We start from the raw sequence: 18,119 nt of genomic DNA on the forward strand, positions 1-18,119 counted from the left end.
CAATTTACTTGCCATAAAGCATAAAACAATTTAGATGTTTTTTAGTTTTGGAAGATGGGATTTAATGTGTCTTTCCAAAATGGGGTAATTCGGATAATTTTGGACTTCCTGGTATGTATGTGAGTATCCAGTTCCTTTTTTAATGTTGCAAGTTCTTTGTCTTAATGACTTCTTGTGACAATGAGTCCTTTTCTTGATTTTGAAGCATTTCTAAGTGCACTATTGGATCTCTCTCACCTTTTTGCTTCGTCTAATGTTCCTGTGCTTATTTATTATGAGATCAGGTTCTTGCTCTGACTTAATCGTGCAATCCATTATTTGTCACCATTTCATTTCATCCAGTGTCCTTTGTACACATATTCTGCGACAATAATTCTCGATCTTTTTCTGTACAATGCATTATTTATTATTCTCATTTGTCTCTTTACTAAGGTAAGTAATCCTACTTTGCTCTGTCTGACTGCATTGGAATGTTTTTCTGGGCTCCCTCTTGTTACTGTTCTTTGAAGCTCCTCCACTTAGGCAGTGTTTTTTTTTAAATGGATTGATTGATGCTGTGCTTGTACTTTGAAATAGGTTGCACAATGACAAGTAATAATACTATAAGTGTATTTTTCACAATCCCTTTTGTAAGATTCTGTGAATATATATTTTTTGTGGTTACTCGAAACTGTTAAGAAAAAAAGGCCTGTACTTCCTATCGTAGCGTGTAGTAGTATTCAGTTAATCCATTTATATTAACTAAATGTAAACATGTCATTAAAAGCTAAGAACAAAGTGTTAAGAAGAAGCCTGGGTTTATAGCTGTGTCATCATTGAGACTTATTTTGTGAAGGAAAATTGGGGTTTAGGCAGTGAATCATACCCAGGCCTTGGTGTAGGTAGCATTTAAAACCTTGTACAATATTGATAGCTCTCTTCATATAGCTCACATCCCGATACCAAGATATCCTTTGAAAAGAAGTAAAAAGGCTATTTTGAAAGTAAGAAATTGAACCCAATCAGGGACTAAACCCTTAAGTATCTACAGATTTTCAACTAATGGTGCACGTATTTATCAATGAATATTTTTTAATTTCCTACCAGTTTGCTTTGAGTATATTTCTGCTTCTACCTTGTGACAAGCCAAAAGAAAAACAAACAACAAACCTACAATAAAATCATGATTTAGGCAAACCATTTATGGCAAATACATGTCTTAGAAGCTTTTTATTCAAAATTACTTGTCTTTACCAAATATTTACCGTAAAGAATTTTTCCCACCAATTATTCGTTTTTGTCGGCGATGTAGTAACCTCAATCCACAAACAGAAGCAAGAGAATCTAAACCAGAAAGGGAGATGTAGACAGCATTAAACTCAAAATGAAAAGTAGCCAATCTTCAATGAGAGTTAACTAAAAAAAAAACCAACCACGAAGGTTGAAGTTATTCTGTGCTTCATGGTAGTTATTAAAAAACAAATTTTGCTTGGGGAAAATACCCTGAATTCTCTCAGACTTAGAAATTCTTTTTAGCTGAGATCTTTTGACTGTGATCACAGAGCAATTTACACATTTGTGCTCTGCTTCTCAAGTGTAGGATTTTTTTATAGGGTTGTTCCTTACTTCATGTAAGTGGAAGCAGAGCTTGGCATGCCACAAAGGTCTCAGTCCTCAGCTGAAGATAACCTGTATCTTGAAAAGTTGAAAGTAGCTGTCTAGGTTTTTGCATTTTCGTGTCCCTCATACAACTTAAGAAACAAGGCTACTGTAATCTATAGTAGACAAATGCCCTGTATCATTTGAATAGTCTTTACGATTTCTTTGCGTGGCTGGCACAGCAATAAGATCACACAGTGCAAGCAGAGATGATTTCCACTGCTTTTGTTTCTATAATTCTTTTGATATAACAGTTTCCTCTGTGAGATGGGATTGTTTACATCCGTCTCTTCCTACCGTGACAGTTCCCCATCCGAACCTGTTGGTCTGCCACTCACAACAGGGCTTCACCTTTATTGCTGTTCCCAGGGGCCTTCTTGCTTAGGTGGTCGCAGATCACCCCCGCATCCTCGCTGTGACGGCAGTTGTGCGTCCCAATGTCCTGCTTAATGCAATCTGCCAAGGATCTCTCATTGCCTGTACATTTCACGTTATCCACGTGGATTGGGCCTTTGCCCTCCCCAAAATATGCCATTGTTCTTGCTCTAGCCGGACCTCTGGAAACAAAGTATATTTTTTTTTAATTAAACATTTTGAGGCATTATTCTACATTTTACTAATATTTAAGAGTGAAATATTTAAGAGTGAGTAGTGAAAGACATTGAGGTTTTATTCCAAGTCCTGTCACTGATTCACTTGATGACAACTTTTCTTCTCATTGCCTCTGTTACTCAGGTAAGTACAAAAAAAGTGTAACAAAATTGCTGCAGTTCTTTAATGTTTCAAAAGTGCTTTTATATCTAGTTAGAAGGCAGTATGCAACTTATTTTACATCGTAACGGCATTACAAATATCTATAAAGCAAAATATGTGAAAGCTGCTTTTTCATAATCTCTTTAATCCTCATATAAAATCAGCATCTGTGAATGCTAAAAATAATTTGTTCTGGTCTGATTCCCTCAGATAGATGGGCCAGTTAAATACAGTATACTTGCGGTGTAGTAGAAACTATGATTTACAGATCTATTAGTTGTTAATAGTTATTAACGTATTTCCTTATCATGCCATTTTTGAAGCGCACCCCACAGTTGAGTTCTAAAACTGTAATGTAGTTGGAGAAAGACTGAACCCAGTTGAGTCTCAGCACCCACCTTTTCCTGGGAGGAACCCCGTACTTAGTGCTTGTGTAGCATTTTTGTACATAGGCCTCAAGGCGCTTTACGAAGAAGGTCAGTATGATAATCCTATGCTTGTATAAGGATAAGTATCAAACCTAAGTATTTAAATGTCGGACTTAGGACATTTTACTGGGTTTGAAGTCCTGGTCCTTATAGCTTGTATGTAGTGCCATACAGCTTCAGCAGTGACCACAGTGTCGGTTGTGTGAATGACCTCTTTTGAATGATGAACTTTATTCCCAAATGAGGGAGTAGATGAACAAATACAATAAAAACCCAACATGAATTGTGCATGTAAGCATCTCATTTGGTAGTTTTTGTGATAGATTATTACTTTTAATTACTTAGGATAATGCTTCTTAATATATGAGTAGATGTTTTGTTGTGTACGGTTTAAGAGTCAGAATTACGAGTGGGAGACCACCCAACCAGCTATACGGAGAAGTGGGGCAGGAAGCCGCAGCTGCCTCTAGGGGTGTCTGAACTACAGACAAGTGTACGGAATTCTAGATAACTAAAATGTTGCTCTATATCTTAGTTTTAAAGGATGTGTTATAATTGCATATTGTAAAGGACAGCACTTCTATGTATACAAAAGGGTAACTGCATGTACAGTGAAATGCTGGAGCAGAGAAAGAGAGTTTAACAATGAAAATGTATTAGGCAAGAAAGTATTTCTCTCCCTTTACACCTCTTTTTATACCTCGTTTAATACCTGCAGTGTTGGGGAAGATAGGTGAGAATGGCATAAAGACTTTATGTCCCTTTATCAGCTAGGGATTCTCTGTTGGGGAGGATTTTTAATTTATTGTACCATTTTCAAAGCTTCATCATGCTAGAAGTGGGGCTGGATCAAACTGAAAGAATTCAGTTGTCAGTTGCCCATATCCATATAACTGAAACATGAACGTAACACATACAAGCTTCCTCCTTTTTCAAACTTGCCTGTTTGGATTTTTTTACCACGTACTGAAGGGTAGGCGGGCAGGTCTTCTAGGTAGGGAATGTTGGTTAGAACACATGAATTGTAAAAAGCCAGGAAAGAGAGGCATGTAAAATATCTGACAGAGATGACACCACAAGGTCAACTGTCCTTACACATTTTTAATTTCCATGGCTAGCATGTATTTACCAGATAATCCAAAGCCTTAACTGACTTTGGAACCAGTATAGGACAATCTTTGCCTAATGAGTTTAGTATGATTTAACTTGTCAGTCACAGGCAATGTGTCTCTTCTTGATCCAAATATTTTTCTTTTGCGAATAATACTCTGATTACAGATAACGATAAAAAAATGTCCAACTCTCCAATTCCTGTGGGCAGCTGATGTGTCCATATATGCTATTATAAAATAGTGAGACAGTACAGGCACTCATTGCAAATTGTTACCTGGTTTTCATATCTCTATGTCAAAAAGCAAAGTTTCTGCTTTAGGACATTGCTCTAAAGTTCCTCAGGATATTGAAAACTACTTTGTTGTGAATCACCACAGTATTCTTAGCCTTTCCCAGAGAAGTATTTATTGCAGTTTAGTATAGAATTATCTCTGCAGACTCTTACTGGCTACTTAACAAGGGCACTGCCTCCATTGGCTTACCAGATAAACCTCAAAGAATACTCTGACATCTGTGAGGTCACATATGTAAATATTTTAGGTGAAAGAGGTGTAGAGAGACAAAGATGAAGGTGGGAACTTAGTGCATATGGATTGCAATCACGCATCGACATGAACTAGGACTTGGACTGCAGAGACTCTTCATACCTTTATATGAAAGTTATCTATCTCTTACTGTGCATCAGTAATCTTTCAGTTTGCTGATAATTGCTATGAAAGGTTTTTCCATTACCCACTCTTTAACAACAACAAAAAAAACCCCAAACCCAACTGTTTAAATAGAACATCTACCAGGAAACAAATACAAAAATCATTATGTTCTAGAGCAAGGAGTGCAGCTTAATAGACAAAATTATTTCATATAATTGGGAGATCTCTAAATGTAGAATGTTAAGTCTTATGTGTTTGTTACCTGCTGGAATGTGCTCTTACAACTGGTTTTAGTTCACCCTTAACAAACGTGTGTGTCCCTTAATTGCTGCTTTCTAAGCCAGCTATTTATGCACAGATGACCATCAGAGAAACAACCTTTTTGCTTGCTCAAATCTGTCCCTAGAGAAAAGGACGGCTTCAAGTCTTATCCCCTAGCTGTTCTCAGACACAAGGCCAGACACAATAACATGCTGAGCTCTTCAGATGCAGTATTACCATTATTCATAATACTGTTAATCAGGAAATCCAGTTGATTAGTATAGATGGCCTAGAACTTTTTTTTTTTCCTGTAGTAGATCATTTTTGGGGTACTAATGGCAGGATATGTGTTCATTATTTGGGGGGGGTGGGGGAGTGCCTGTGCGTTCTTACAAGCCTATTCTAAATGAACGAGGTCCAATCTTAGCAGGCCACTTAATTCACTAAAGTACAAGAGCTTCTAAAACCGTCTTTTGCTCTTTAGTCATTCTAACAAAATACTTTTGTATGTTAAACCCAATCACATAGTAGGTAGTACTTCAGAAAAGATGTGTGTTCTCTTAGTGTTTATCTTGCCATAAGCATACTTTGATTAGGGTGCTATTAATTATTTTTATGTTTTCGTGACTGGTTTTAGCCAATTAGTAGGGCTGTTTTCTAATGTTCTTTATATTATGTTTTTCTAACGTTAATCATGGATTTGACAAACTGGCTTAATGAGACATCTTTAAAACTAGTATTGCTTTGAACCTAGTTATTTTGCCAACTCAGGGATTTTCTTATTTCAGTCTCAGAATGAACCCTAGTAAATGGCTGAGAATGTTCCAAAGCAGGATTTTGTAAAATAAATGTACTGGCAAGCATTGACAATATGAATAATATACGCAGGAAAAACTCAGTCCATTTTGTCAGTGTTCACCCTTTGCTTACACAAGTCTTCCTTTTTAAGGCAGTCTTTTCTCCCACTTAAAAAAATCACACATTTATTATTTTTTTTTTTTTCCCCTAAGGAATGTAATTCCACAGGAGGAAAGACTTGAGAATCAAACATAGCATTGTAAAGGGAGTTGAATGATACTGTTTAGTTTTGTGATCAGTCTTAATGAAAACTGATGTCAACTTCAGTATTAGGTGCTTTTTTAATTCCTCCCAGGAAAAGCTCATGATGTGTTTATTTCTAAAGAAACAACATTCATCAACCCTTAAGCTCAGGTGCATAAACCCAGAAGCCCCAGCCTTGCTTTGAAACAGTCAAGTCACCACTGAATATACTTTGAACTTCAGCAAAAAGATCTGTGCATGAACTCCTAGGCCCAGAAGCAATTCCAGCTCATCAGTGCATGTAATGGCATAGTTGGGTTTGTGGAATGCAACTGTCTAGACATAGGGTCACCAAGATCCAGCATTTCCGACAAGCTCTCCCAATTTTTGGAACCTAATTTTAGATTTCTAAAATGTGTCTATTCCTAGTCCTTGAGGAAACATGTGCTCTGTTGTATCCTATAATGTTAAACCCCCATTCTGACATGACACAAATTGAGAATCCAGCCAACTGTCTGTCCTTGCAGAGATTTAAAAACAGAACATGGGGATAAGTGGTTGAGTTTGATCATCTGAGGGAGAGATATAAAAGGCCAGAGAGGCTGAGGATGAAGCTGACTAAATGAATGAATGATTGAGTGATAATACAAGTCAAGTTTTGTAGTTTTGAAGCCATAGCCTACTGCTACCTATAAATATGCTTTACTAAACGAATACCAGACAATTTTTAAAAGGCATATATTATTTGTTCAGACATAGTTTGATGATACTTGGTTGCACAAACTTTACGTTGTTAGATACAGCAAACAGATTAACATGATTTGTATTTCTTAAGCTGAAATTTCTTTACAGATACATTCAGAGAAGACATTTCACTAGTTTCCTGTTGTATTTCACTAGTGTTCTGGATATCATATTAGTTCTGCTATTTATATGTCTGCCCTGTAGTTGTTACATCTTTACTGCTCCTAGGCATCCAGAAAAAAATTGCTTATGAGTGGTGTAAGCCTGCTTAAGCGACTTAGTTCAAAAGTGACACGTATACATTGTGGTAGTTTTAATTAGAGGGTGGTTTTGTCCTGTCAGGTCTATTCCTATATTAAATGAAGCTTATTTAAATTACTGTCATGCAGGCCAAAGCCATAATCCTCTGTTATAACAGTTTTATCAAATCTCCAAGCTACATCAAGTCAAGCCAGATCAGTAAATGAAGGAGAAAAAAACGTGAAACTGGGAATTCAATAGCTGGTGTGTCTACATCTGAATCTGCAGAAATCACATCCACGCCTTGTGACAGTGGACACTGACCTGTTGCTATATTTCATTAAAAAATTTAACAGCTATGTTAGAATCTATAACGATTTCAAAGTCATCATTAAGGTTCACAAAAGGTAAATATTAATAATATGCAAAATTATACCTTTCAATGAAAACAGATCAAGAACTCTTTAAAACTATACAACCATTACCCCTGAAATTTTAGCTAAGTTCCAGACAATTTCAGTAAACTATGGTAAACCAAGTCTAGGTTCTGAACATTTGTATTTTCTTTGCTAGTGTGATAAAAAAGTCATTTTAAATTCCCCAGGGTTTTTCTGTGTATACTGTTACATCAAATCACTAAAGCACTAGCATTTAGGTACCTTAAGTTTTTCTGTGTTGACTACAGATGACTCAATATAAAAATCATTACATGAATGAAAATCGTCACTAAAGTCTGGTGGAACACAGAGCTCTCACACAAAATCAGAAACAAAACAGAGAATCTACATAGTTCACAGCATATGTAATCATCTGTGGTATTCTACATGTTAATAGTAGTTTCCCTCATTTTTTCCAAACTAGAAATTTCAGTCTGGCTTTTAAAAAAGTTTAGAAATCTGAAAACAGACAATGAAAGAAGTAAATTAAGAACAGTTCGAGTGGCAAAGAGCACAGAGCAGGTACACTAAATCAAATTCTCTTCTCAGTTACACTAGTGCAACTAAGTGTGAATAAATAAGTAAATAAATGGTGTAATATGTTTATATCATATAGACATGTAGCACCATAAGGGACAAATAAAATATAGTATTTAGTCAATAGCTTAGTAATTTGGAATATTTAACTTCTAAAAAAAATTTTAATAACTAGCATTAACTTGCATTTCATTTGCCAGTCAGACTGTTATATACCTTTGAATATTAAAATTCCTTTTCCCAATTATGCTAGTTAATGAATACTCATTTTGAAGACATAGCCTTACTACTTCTCAAATGAATAGTATAAATACACTTTTCTCAAAGAATGCCAAACAGGCAAGTTTTAAAAGGCATGTATTATGTTATCGGACATAAGTTGGTAATACTCAGTTGCAGAAAATTAACATTTTTAGATACAGCAAACAGATAACTTGAGAAACATCTTAATGAGTTTTCTTACTTGTAGCCAAGCTGTCGACAGACTACAGCTGCATCCTTATCAGACCATCCATCATCACAAATTGTGCCCCACTGGCCATTGATAAAAATCTCTACACGTCCTTCCTTCTTATTTTCACCATCCATCAGCCTGATGGGAGGACCTGGGAATAAATTACTGCTGTCAACTCACAACAACACAAGCAAGAACTAGTACTTCAAGTCATTTTCATAGTGTTCAGTATATAAGGTCAACTGATGTTCATGTTTAACAAGCCTAATGTCAGTTGTTAAAGTAGTCATATTTTATCCTGGCTGGCAAAAGGAAGTGGTTTGTTCAAATTACAAGACAAATATGAAATACTACTGTATTTTGAACTTCAGAGTTCATCTGGTTCCTTCATTTCATAAAAATGTGATATAGCTCAGAATTTTACCACAGTGGGCACAGAACATTTCTCCCTATAAAGGCAGAAAACACCTGAGATATCTTTGATATGATACCCATACAAGCTGGACATGTTTTCCTTGCAGAAACTTTATGGGTGAATTTAATTATATCTCAGTTCATTCTCAAACTGGTCGCTACCACTCCTCTTAACCACTATCTCAGCAAAAAAGTACAGCATTGTGTTGAACTTCAGTTACTCCTTATGATTATGCATGCAGTTCTGTAGCGTATTTTGTCTGATAGCATAATGTTCTACAGCATGTTATTCGAGACTAATGCGTGATTATTTTCTAGCAATTTAAATTGATTGCTTATTCAGATATGTTCATAATAAAAAATCTCACTTATGTGGATTAGTCAGACTTAATTAATCATGGTTCGTTCAGTGCTTGGCCTGTAGTTAAAATTTGATTCTCGCTTATGTTAAAACTCCTTTATAGCATGCAAGTAGCCTTGAAACAGTTATGAATTCCTCTGAGGCCTCTTTATAATGTTTAAGTGAGAATCACCTTCTAAATCTTTTAGTATGTCATACTTTAGAATTCTTAATACACTAATGAGAGTTTCTGTTTAGAATAATTGGAAAGACTGTTCCTCATTCTTCTGACCTGTTCCTAATCTTTTCTAAATCTGTAGGGGTAAGAAATTACTTAATCATGCTCTTAAATAAAGTAGTATTCGGGGACATTTGCATTTGATACTTAATTTAGATTAATTTAGGGTATGAATAACTTTCATATACCAAACCTTACTCTGGATCAGAGGTAGTTAAATCTGGCCTAATTCATTAATTAAAAGAGGAAAGATTTGAAAACAAAATTAAAGTCTGTTTGCTTCAAATACCATTTAAAGCATATTATTTATACTGGTGTTCATACTGTCTGGACAGTTACATGAATTAACTTCACCAACTTACTTTCTGTTTAACTACATTGTCATGATCTTAGATACTAAACGAATGTTGTAGTTGTTGTAGTGTATTCTATCTCATTTTTAGTGTTCCTTAATGTCTGTATTTCTGCAAGTCATATCGTCTACTAATTTCTCATATTTTTCCACTGAATTCATCCTTACAGGGAGAAAAAAGGCTTTCTCAAATGCTGGGAAGTAAATGGTAACAATAGAGTCTTTGTCCAGTTTCCAATCAGAAATCTTGTAGGAAATGTCAGATACGCTGTCTTCATTTTCTTGTTGAAATTATGTGTTATTCTGGAAGAATATGATTTAGGTGAAGATTATATTACCCAGCTAGAGGCATGAGATATTAATGACACAGTATAGCTATTTTATTGTTACCTCATTTTCTTGTGTTATAGAAAAAAAATACATATTTATGAGCACAAAATTAATATAACTTTCTGGTAATGGGGGATGTGAGAATGTTACCATATGGATGCATTTAACTGAACCAGACCTCCTTCAGCTAAGATTATATTTTATAGGAATTTGAGCAAAGCAGCACAGATGGTTTGCATCTGTAAAGACAGCAGTCATGATTTGAATTCCTGTTATTTTTGGTCTGAGAAAATTCTTTCTACCAAATATGATTTGACATCATCTACCATAATTGCACTGTACTGCAACATAAAACATTCATTGGACTGTGAGAGGTCAAAAGGCTATAAAGAAAAAGACTATAAAGAGGGAGAGACTAGAAAAGTACATGTGGAAATGCTGATTGTTGTTATAACAGGTAGCAATGTCGTGCAGTATTCAGTGTCTTAGTTTGCAGGTTAGGCCTTCAGTCTATAATGTCCAGAGAACTTCAGGCACCCAGGCATACAAATCCATTACATTTCAGTAGAAGCTGTGAATCTAACTCCACTAGTTTTAATTCTAATTTCAAAATTGACTAAAATATACTTGGGTAAACTAAAGAATACCAGCAACAATTTTGTAAAAGGCTACCAACTGACAAGCTACAAACTTTGTAGGTAGTAAATTCTAAAAATGAAGCTGTTTTTCAGAATTGCTGAGCAACCCATTGTTCCCCTGTAACTTTTACTGTGCATATCTGATAGCCAGAATTCTTGTTTAATTATCTGCATGTGGATTTAGGACTCTTTGGTATTTGTTTGTGTACATTTTGTTCTACAGTGCCACTGTGTAATTACTATTTTTCTCTCACTTCTTTTCTTGTTTGTCTTTTCATTCTTTTTTCATACAAGTTTGTAGGCTTTTTGATGTTGGAAGTGGCTCTTTGATCTGTGTTTGTAGTATTATTCTGTCCTGGTCAGCAAGGGGGTCCCATTCACCCAGGCACAATGTAAATGATAGACAATAGTAATAAAGAAATAATTTCATGCTTCTCACCCTTCCTTCTTGCTATCTCTGAACTTCCCCTCTTTCTCCATATCTATTTTTGGATTATCTGAATATAGGGCCATAGGGGGATATACTATTGATTTGTATTCCTCAGTGCTTGGGTACATCTCCAACGTTTGATAGCATGAGACAGTTACTTAGAACATGGAGAGTGCCAAGTGAAATGCAGCATACCGTTAGGAAGTGCTGAATAGGTCTAAAATCTGGTGAAGATAGAGAGAACAGGATCTATGGAATCTGACTTTGTTACTTTACAGATTTGTGTTGATCTTCAATGTTCTGACTGTTTATGTTCCTTTGAACAAAGCTTGGTTACTTCCTATGATTTTCAGGAGAAAAGTGAGCTTTTTTCCCTGTCTGTTACTTCTTTGCACGTGTCTTCCAAATACTAAGATTTTGAGCATCCTTAAGTATACTATACTTTGCTCCGATCTGCACCCACCACAATGCTCATACTGTGACTTTACCAAAGAGATGACTTACCAAATGAGAGTTTATGGCTGTCGTTGTCTGGATGGCAAATGAGTCTGACATCCTCCTGATGGTTGCAGTCATGCTTTCCCCACTCTCTCCTTGAGCACTGCAGAAGGTTTGTCTCCTTCCCCGAGCAGCTGACATCATCCAACCAGATGGGCCCAGAGCTTCCTTCTGAGTAGCTCTCAGGTGCACTTTTTCCATACCTGCATAACACATGTGTATACGTAACGTTTTGGTCCACAGTGATCAGAGGGCATGTGATACTTAAGCAATAGAGAGGAAATAAATTATACCTGAAGAAATAAAGGTTTCTCAAGTAGTAACAGTAAACGGTGTTCACCATGACAGAGCAGGTTCAGTTAGCATTAAATTAAATGAGAGGACCATATGCTGCTTCTTTGGTGATGTTTTTCTAAAGAATTACTGTTACATTAATACAAACTTGAGAATCTAATACCTTTGATTGAGGCCTCCTTTCAACCAAGCATGTGGCTGTCTCACTGACTTTGAGACTTAAAAGCATGTTCTTAGTACATGAGGAAAAATGAGACAATTTTTTTTTTTTAATGTGAGCTGTTATAATCTGAAGGCAAGACAACAGTCGCCTTGTGAGAGTGTATCTTTGTAGCCACAGTCAGTAGGAAAAGTAGTGAAGAGTGAATGCATGAAACTCTAATGGGATTTTTTCTAAAATATGCTTTTCAATACATAACAGTGTTCCAGGGCCAGACTGTGGTTTTTTTCTGAGCTAGATCCAGAAGAACTTATACCTTGAAAATCTCTGTGATTTTTAATGACTGTTCGACAAGCAAAGATTTTGAAGAATCAAACTTTTATAGGCAAAACAGAATACAACAAATCAGTTTTTCTCTCTAGCGTGTGCATTGATCTCAGTTAGCCAAAAAGATGATTGGAAGGAACCTGGTGAATACAGGCTGCTGAATCACAACCTCAGCTGAAGCTTTTTCTTCTACCTAAACTGAGGCCATAAATTTCTCTTTGAGACTGAGGGAAGCAGGCTTTCATGGATTTTAACTCTGTAGTTTCTATGAAGCACTCAGCTGATACTAAAAAAATCAGATGCTTGAATAATGTAGGGTTCATGTAAATGTTTGTCATCATTGTCAAGTCAAAGAGTCAGGTATCTAATACCAAGTAATCTTACTTAAATCCCAGCTGCCGGCAAACCACCTGTGTATTCAGCTCTGTCCACCCATCATCGCAGATTGTGCCCCACTGCCCAGTATAATAGACCTCCAGGCGTCCCTCATGACTGCCTTTCCCACTTGTTAGTCTTAATGCACCATCTGTGTCATTAACAAGTAAGGAAAAACAAAAACAAGAATCAGTTTTTCTTAGGTCCAATTATTGTTCTAAAACAAAATTAATAACATTGCATTTACTGCATCTGATCAGAATATTAGACTACTAAATCTAGTGCTGATGACTAGGTGTTATTTAATGAGAAGGTAAAAGAAATGCCATAGTGCACCCAGTCAGCTGTGAAGCATTGCATAATTCAGTTGCTTAAGTGCAAGAGAAATAGCACAAGATATTGATCCCCCAATCCCTTATTACATGCCAAGTCCGCGGGAGTGGGCTCTGATTACGTGATTTCACTTTATATACACCGTATCTTATTCTTTGTCTGTTCGGTTATTTCCCATTGCTTTTATGCTGAAATGCTTACTGCCACTGCTAGATGTGATACACAGTTAAGGCATGCCCCGCGTAGTAAATTGGCAGTTAGCATGTTACTGAGGAACCAAGGCTTTGTGTTGAATAATGAGATTTTCTGTACCTGTAAAATTTCCATAGCTGGTTCATTTTGATACTGCCAGAACACTTTATTACTGTGGGGTTTTGTGCATCTGTAAACTTTAAAGATTCTCTCTCCAGAGTTGTGAACTCTGCATTTGTCACTTTTCCTGTGTGATTATTGGTAACTGAAGTACCTGTGAGAGGTGTGCAGGAAACGCCAGCATCTTCTTTGTGGCCACAGTTGTGTTCTCGCCAGGAGCTTTTTGGACACTGTTCTATCGACAGTTCATTTCCCGTGCACCGCACTTCATCCAGCAGCACGGGGCCTGAGCCTTCTCCAAAGTAAGCCTGGCTCCACGCCTTGGCAACACCCCTGTGGAAATGTAACAAACACCCAGTCAAGAACAAGCAAGCCGAAGAGTCTGGGGCTCAGCGCAAAGAGCTAAAATGGTGCATAGCCAGCTTCTAGAATAGCCGATGGGACTGCCTAAATAGCCACTGCACTGGGAATTGACCATGCAGTCTGCATGGTGTCATGTAATGTGATGTGGTTCCACAGCCACCTTCAGTCTCAGCTGAGGCTATGGAGTGATTTATACCTACCACTTCCACACTTCCAGGGTTTGAACATACTTAGAACATCAATTTCTACTGTTTTGTATCTATGAGATTTTCCTTTTCTGTCCCTTTTGATTTTTAAGCATAACTTTCCTAGAAGAGATTACAGAAGTACAGCTTGGGTATGAGGATTCTAATTTTAATTTCCATTTGATGTTTATATGTAGTAAAAATAATCCGATATCTATTTCTACAGTGACTTTCATATGTTGTCCTCAAAGCACATTAATCAATCTCAGATACCCGGATGGGGCAGATGAAAGTGATTTTTTAGTCATGTAAAAAACACAGCAAAGAGATCTTGAGTGACTGGACATTGTCATACTACCAATCAGTGGTAGAAATAAGAACAGAACACAGACCAATGACTACCCTTGTGTGTGTTATACTCTTTCATGTCAGTATAGAGGATTTTGAGCAGAAAAACCTACGTAAATTGAAAACACTCCATTGTTTCAGCATTACAGAAATTATGCAGTGTTTAACACTTGATGATCTATCAGGATTCTTCCAATTCTATTTAAGATACCATGTCTTTCATATGTAAATGTTCTTCGTGGTTTGGTTTCTTTCCACTCAATAGTTTCTCTGTTCATATATCCAGTCTAGTTTTTATAGGAGTATTCTCAAGAACTGTTGTCTTTTTCAACTTTTAAGACTGAAATATCTATCTAAATTTTTTACTATAGTAATTTACCTATCTAAAGGATTAGTTTAAATTAATTAACATAGAGTTTGGGTGCGGGGCTCTATACTAATTATTTATTTGCTTTAAAGAGAGTTTTCCACTACCAGCCATATATTGTCACGTAACACCTAACAGGAATGGTATGTTATGCTTATACTGAAAACATGACAGGTCTTGACTATTTTGTTTCTGGATGTAATCATTCAAACTCTTAATTGGCTTTTGTGACTGTGTGTCAGAATAGTACATTGCTGTGATTTTTTTTTTTTAATGTAAATTGCAGTAGTTCATGTTTTTAAGGCACTGACTCATTAATCCACATATGGATTTAGATAGGTGTGGATTTCATTTCTAGTGCTTTGTATAAATCTGTAGCAATCTCTGTTCTCTCTTTTTTAAAAGGAAAACAATACTAAATTTACAGTTAGCAATTATACAAATTCCTGGTAAACAGTAAAGGAGTATGGGAAAAATAACAACAGTAAGAGGCTTAGAAAAATTAAATCAGGATCAGGAAAAAGTCATACAAAAAGGATGGATGTGGAGATTCATGGTAGACACTGTGTAGATGGTAGTGCTCTGTAAATAAAAGCACACACAAAAAAGGTAAATAATCTGTGGTTTGCATTTTCATTTTGTTTAAAATCAATTTGTTTTTAATATTTTCAAGCTAATGTGCTTCAATAATCTTGAAAATGCACTGCTGATTTTCAGACTGTTTCTTTGAAGCCCAGATGCCTTCTTCAAGTGGTGGAGAACATTGAAAATATCAAAAAGCAGGTGTTGTTTACTCAGTAGGGAGAAGAGTTATAATCTGCGATTGCTTCAAAGAAGCAGGTAAGCAAACCAAAAATATCTTAAAACACTCAGCAGGCAACATTTTAGCAAAACACATAGCTTCAGTCAGAAGCTAGTACTTTTTTTTGAGAGAGAGATTTTTAATTAGACATTACCTTTTCTTCTGAATGACCTTCCTAATTCCAAATAACATATTAACAGATATCATGCTCTAATTTTTTTCCTTTAGCAATGCCAGAACAATTTTAATAGATTGGAAATTATATTTTTCCCTGAGATTTCCAAACATTTCCTGATTGCCCTTACTATTCTTTGATTTAGTTTGTTAAGTAACCATGCGTTTTTATATGTAGCATTAATTTACTGAACACTTGTATTTTGCAATGCTGGTAATGAGAAAAAGAGCCAAGTCCTCCATCTCTTGTATTTCATAAAGAGCTGCTTTTTGAACTGGTTAAAACTGTGAATCACTATATAGTAAACTAAGAAAATATAATCCATAGGATACACTAAGAGTAATACTTATTTCAAATCCAGGTATCCCATTTATATTTAATCATCTAAATAAATGAAAATGTCTTGGTTTTACAGTGTCTCTTTCTGATGTACCGAGATAGGCTCTGTGAGTTCTCAGCACTTCGGGCTATTTTTGTAGAATTCAATTAATAGGGACTGAAAAGCCTACGTTCAGGATACCTATTTTTATTAATATTACCCTAAATATATTACAGGCTTATTACACAAAGCCTGATTTACTGGTATTTTTTGAGATGATTGTACTTTGGAACATTTATATGTATAAGATAAATTCTCTTCATTTAAGTTTATTGAGTAGTATTTGCATAAATACGAACTTTATTCAAAAAGAAAATTCTCATACATAGCTTCCATTTCGTGTATTTTTTTAATTCTGATGCTGGTACAAATGTGTAGAAAATGTTAGAAAAAAAATCCTTATTCATTAAGAAGCTGGCTGAAGTCAAAGACATAATGCTTGACTACTCTGAATATTGAAAACAAATTATACCATAATCTAGTAAGATTCTCTGGACATCTAATAAAGCAGAGACAACACATCCCATTACTATAACAAGGGCAATTTGTATCAAGCAAAAAGTACTTATGAAACCAAATAATAAAATAAATTATCATTATTTTTCACCTAGTAATGGTAGATTAATACTCCAAAGTTTTATAGGAGTGCTACAGAAAAGTTGAAAGGGTGTGGGAAGCTAGTTACTGAGATGCTTTACTTTTACAATTTGTGGCACGTTTCCAGATGAATTAACAGTATGTAAATTTAGATTATTTTTATTACTTCATAACTGGTCTACTGCCACTGTTGGTAAAATGTCACTTCACAGTAATGAGCACATTTGTCAAGACATCTTGATTACTTGAGAACTTCTGTAAATCTCTAGACATATTTTGAAAAGACTTAGCACCATCTTAATACAATTTATTTACTCAGAAAAATGAATCAAATTAGAAGTATCTCAGAACTGCAGTTTCTGAACACTAAATATAAGTAATCAAATGTTTTAGTATAATCAGTAAGGAGGCAGGTGAAGAGCATGACATTTTTCATTAGTATACAGAAATGTAAAGCATAGCTTAGTAACTCCCCAGACTTACTAATAGTGGCCCAATTCAAAAGCAGAAAAAGCCTGTAAGAAGGTAGACTTCCTATTAGGTATTCCCAATTGAAAATGTACAGGAATATAGAAATATAGCATAAAATAAACTGGGGAAAAATGAGAATCTGATGTCAGAGGAGCATGTTGATTCCCACGTGGCTCACCAGGAGATCTAGGAGCTTTTTAAGTACTGCACAGTTCTCATCCTTTTGAGCTAATTTGGATGGCACTAGCAGTCCAAGGTCTGTTTCACATTACAAAACAAGTACACTCTGGGGGCCACCCATTAATGCCACAAAGCTTGCTACCTTCAATGCCACTTCTTTTAATTCTTCATAATCCCAACAGGGTTGAACAGGCGAGTTCTGTTCCAGTCTCCTCTGCACTGACCTGCTTAGTTCTCATCCAGTCTGTCTCAGACATAATCCCCTTCTCCTCCTTGGGTTTACATTTTAGTATCTTCTCTGCATCTTGCTCCTAGTTCTTTCCTTCTTCAACCCATCTGGCCTTTCATCCCAATTGTGCTTTCCTCCTTCCTCTCTGATTACTCCAGTACTCCTCTTTGCCTCCCACTTCTGTGGCATCTTTCCTCAAATACTGAATGCTTATCTTCTCTGTGGTATCAAAATCACCCCCGGCTGTCCAGAAGAGGAGCAAGAAAATCCTGTTCTGCTGCTGTGACTATATTATGGACCATGCTTAGTCCAGACAGAATCACTGACAAGCTTACCTTGTCAAAACTTCAAACAGATCTCTACTCAGTATATGCAAACTGACAGTCTTCAGAGACTTGTGACTTAAATCTTGAGAGATTCTCACAGGCATGCCAAAAAACATATCCTTTCTGACAAAGCAGTCCTTTTACTCCAAAGCAAGGAGGCTGTTAAGACTCTTCAGTAAAATGGATGTAAGGATTTTAACAGTCAAAGCAACTTCCTTTTCTTCACCTATAGTTTTTGATTGAAGCTTTACTGAAATTGTAGTGAGTTTTCACAAAAAAGTCAGCATTTATTGAGACACATCCTTTGTGTGTCCTACAGACAAAATTGCCCCTATCATATGACACTGAAAACTGGATCCC

The 18,119-nt window shown here is 36.0% G+C and overlaps 1 protein-coding gene across 1 annotated transcript in view; it reads right to left on the reverse strand.

Moving 5' to 3' along the window:
• PRSS12 (protease, serine, 12 (neurotrypsin, motopsin)) overlaps positions 1 to 18,119 on the reverse strand; it is a 44,642-nt gene that overhangs the window by 11,789 nt on the left and 14,734 nt on the right. Inside the window, exons 6-11 of the mRNA XM_010575605.1 lie at positions 13,492 to 13,670; positions 12,702 to 12,843; positions 11,543 to 11,739; positions 8,306 to 8,447; positions 1,990 to 2,195; positions 1,245 to 1,323 (exon numbers count right to left, since the gene is read on the reverse strand). Coding sequence (XP_010573907.1) covers positions 1,245 to 1,323; positions 1,990 to 2,195; positions 8,306 to 8,447; positions 11,543 to 11,739; positions 12,702 to 12,843; positions 13,492 to 13,670 — 945 coding nt within the window. The remainder of the gene's footprint in view (positions 1 to 1,244; positions 1,324 to 1,989; positions 2,196 to 8,305; positions 8,448 to 11,542; positions 11,740 to 12,701; positions 12,844 to 13,491; positions 13,671 to 18,119) is intronic.

Source organism: Haliaeetus leucocephalus, unplaced genomic scaffold (assembly GCF_000737465.1).
Source record: "Haliaeetus leucocephalus isolate CR32 unplaced genomic scaffold, Haliaeetus_leucocephalus-4.0 Scaffold484, whole genome shotgun sequence".
NCBI classification, from domain to species: Eukaryota; Metazoa; Chordata; class Aves; order Accipitriformes; family Accipitridae; genus Haliaeetus; species Haliaeetus leucocephalus.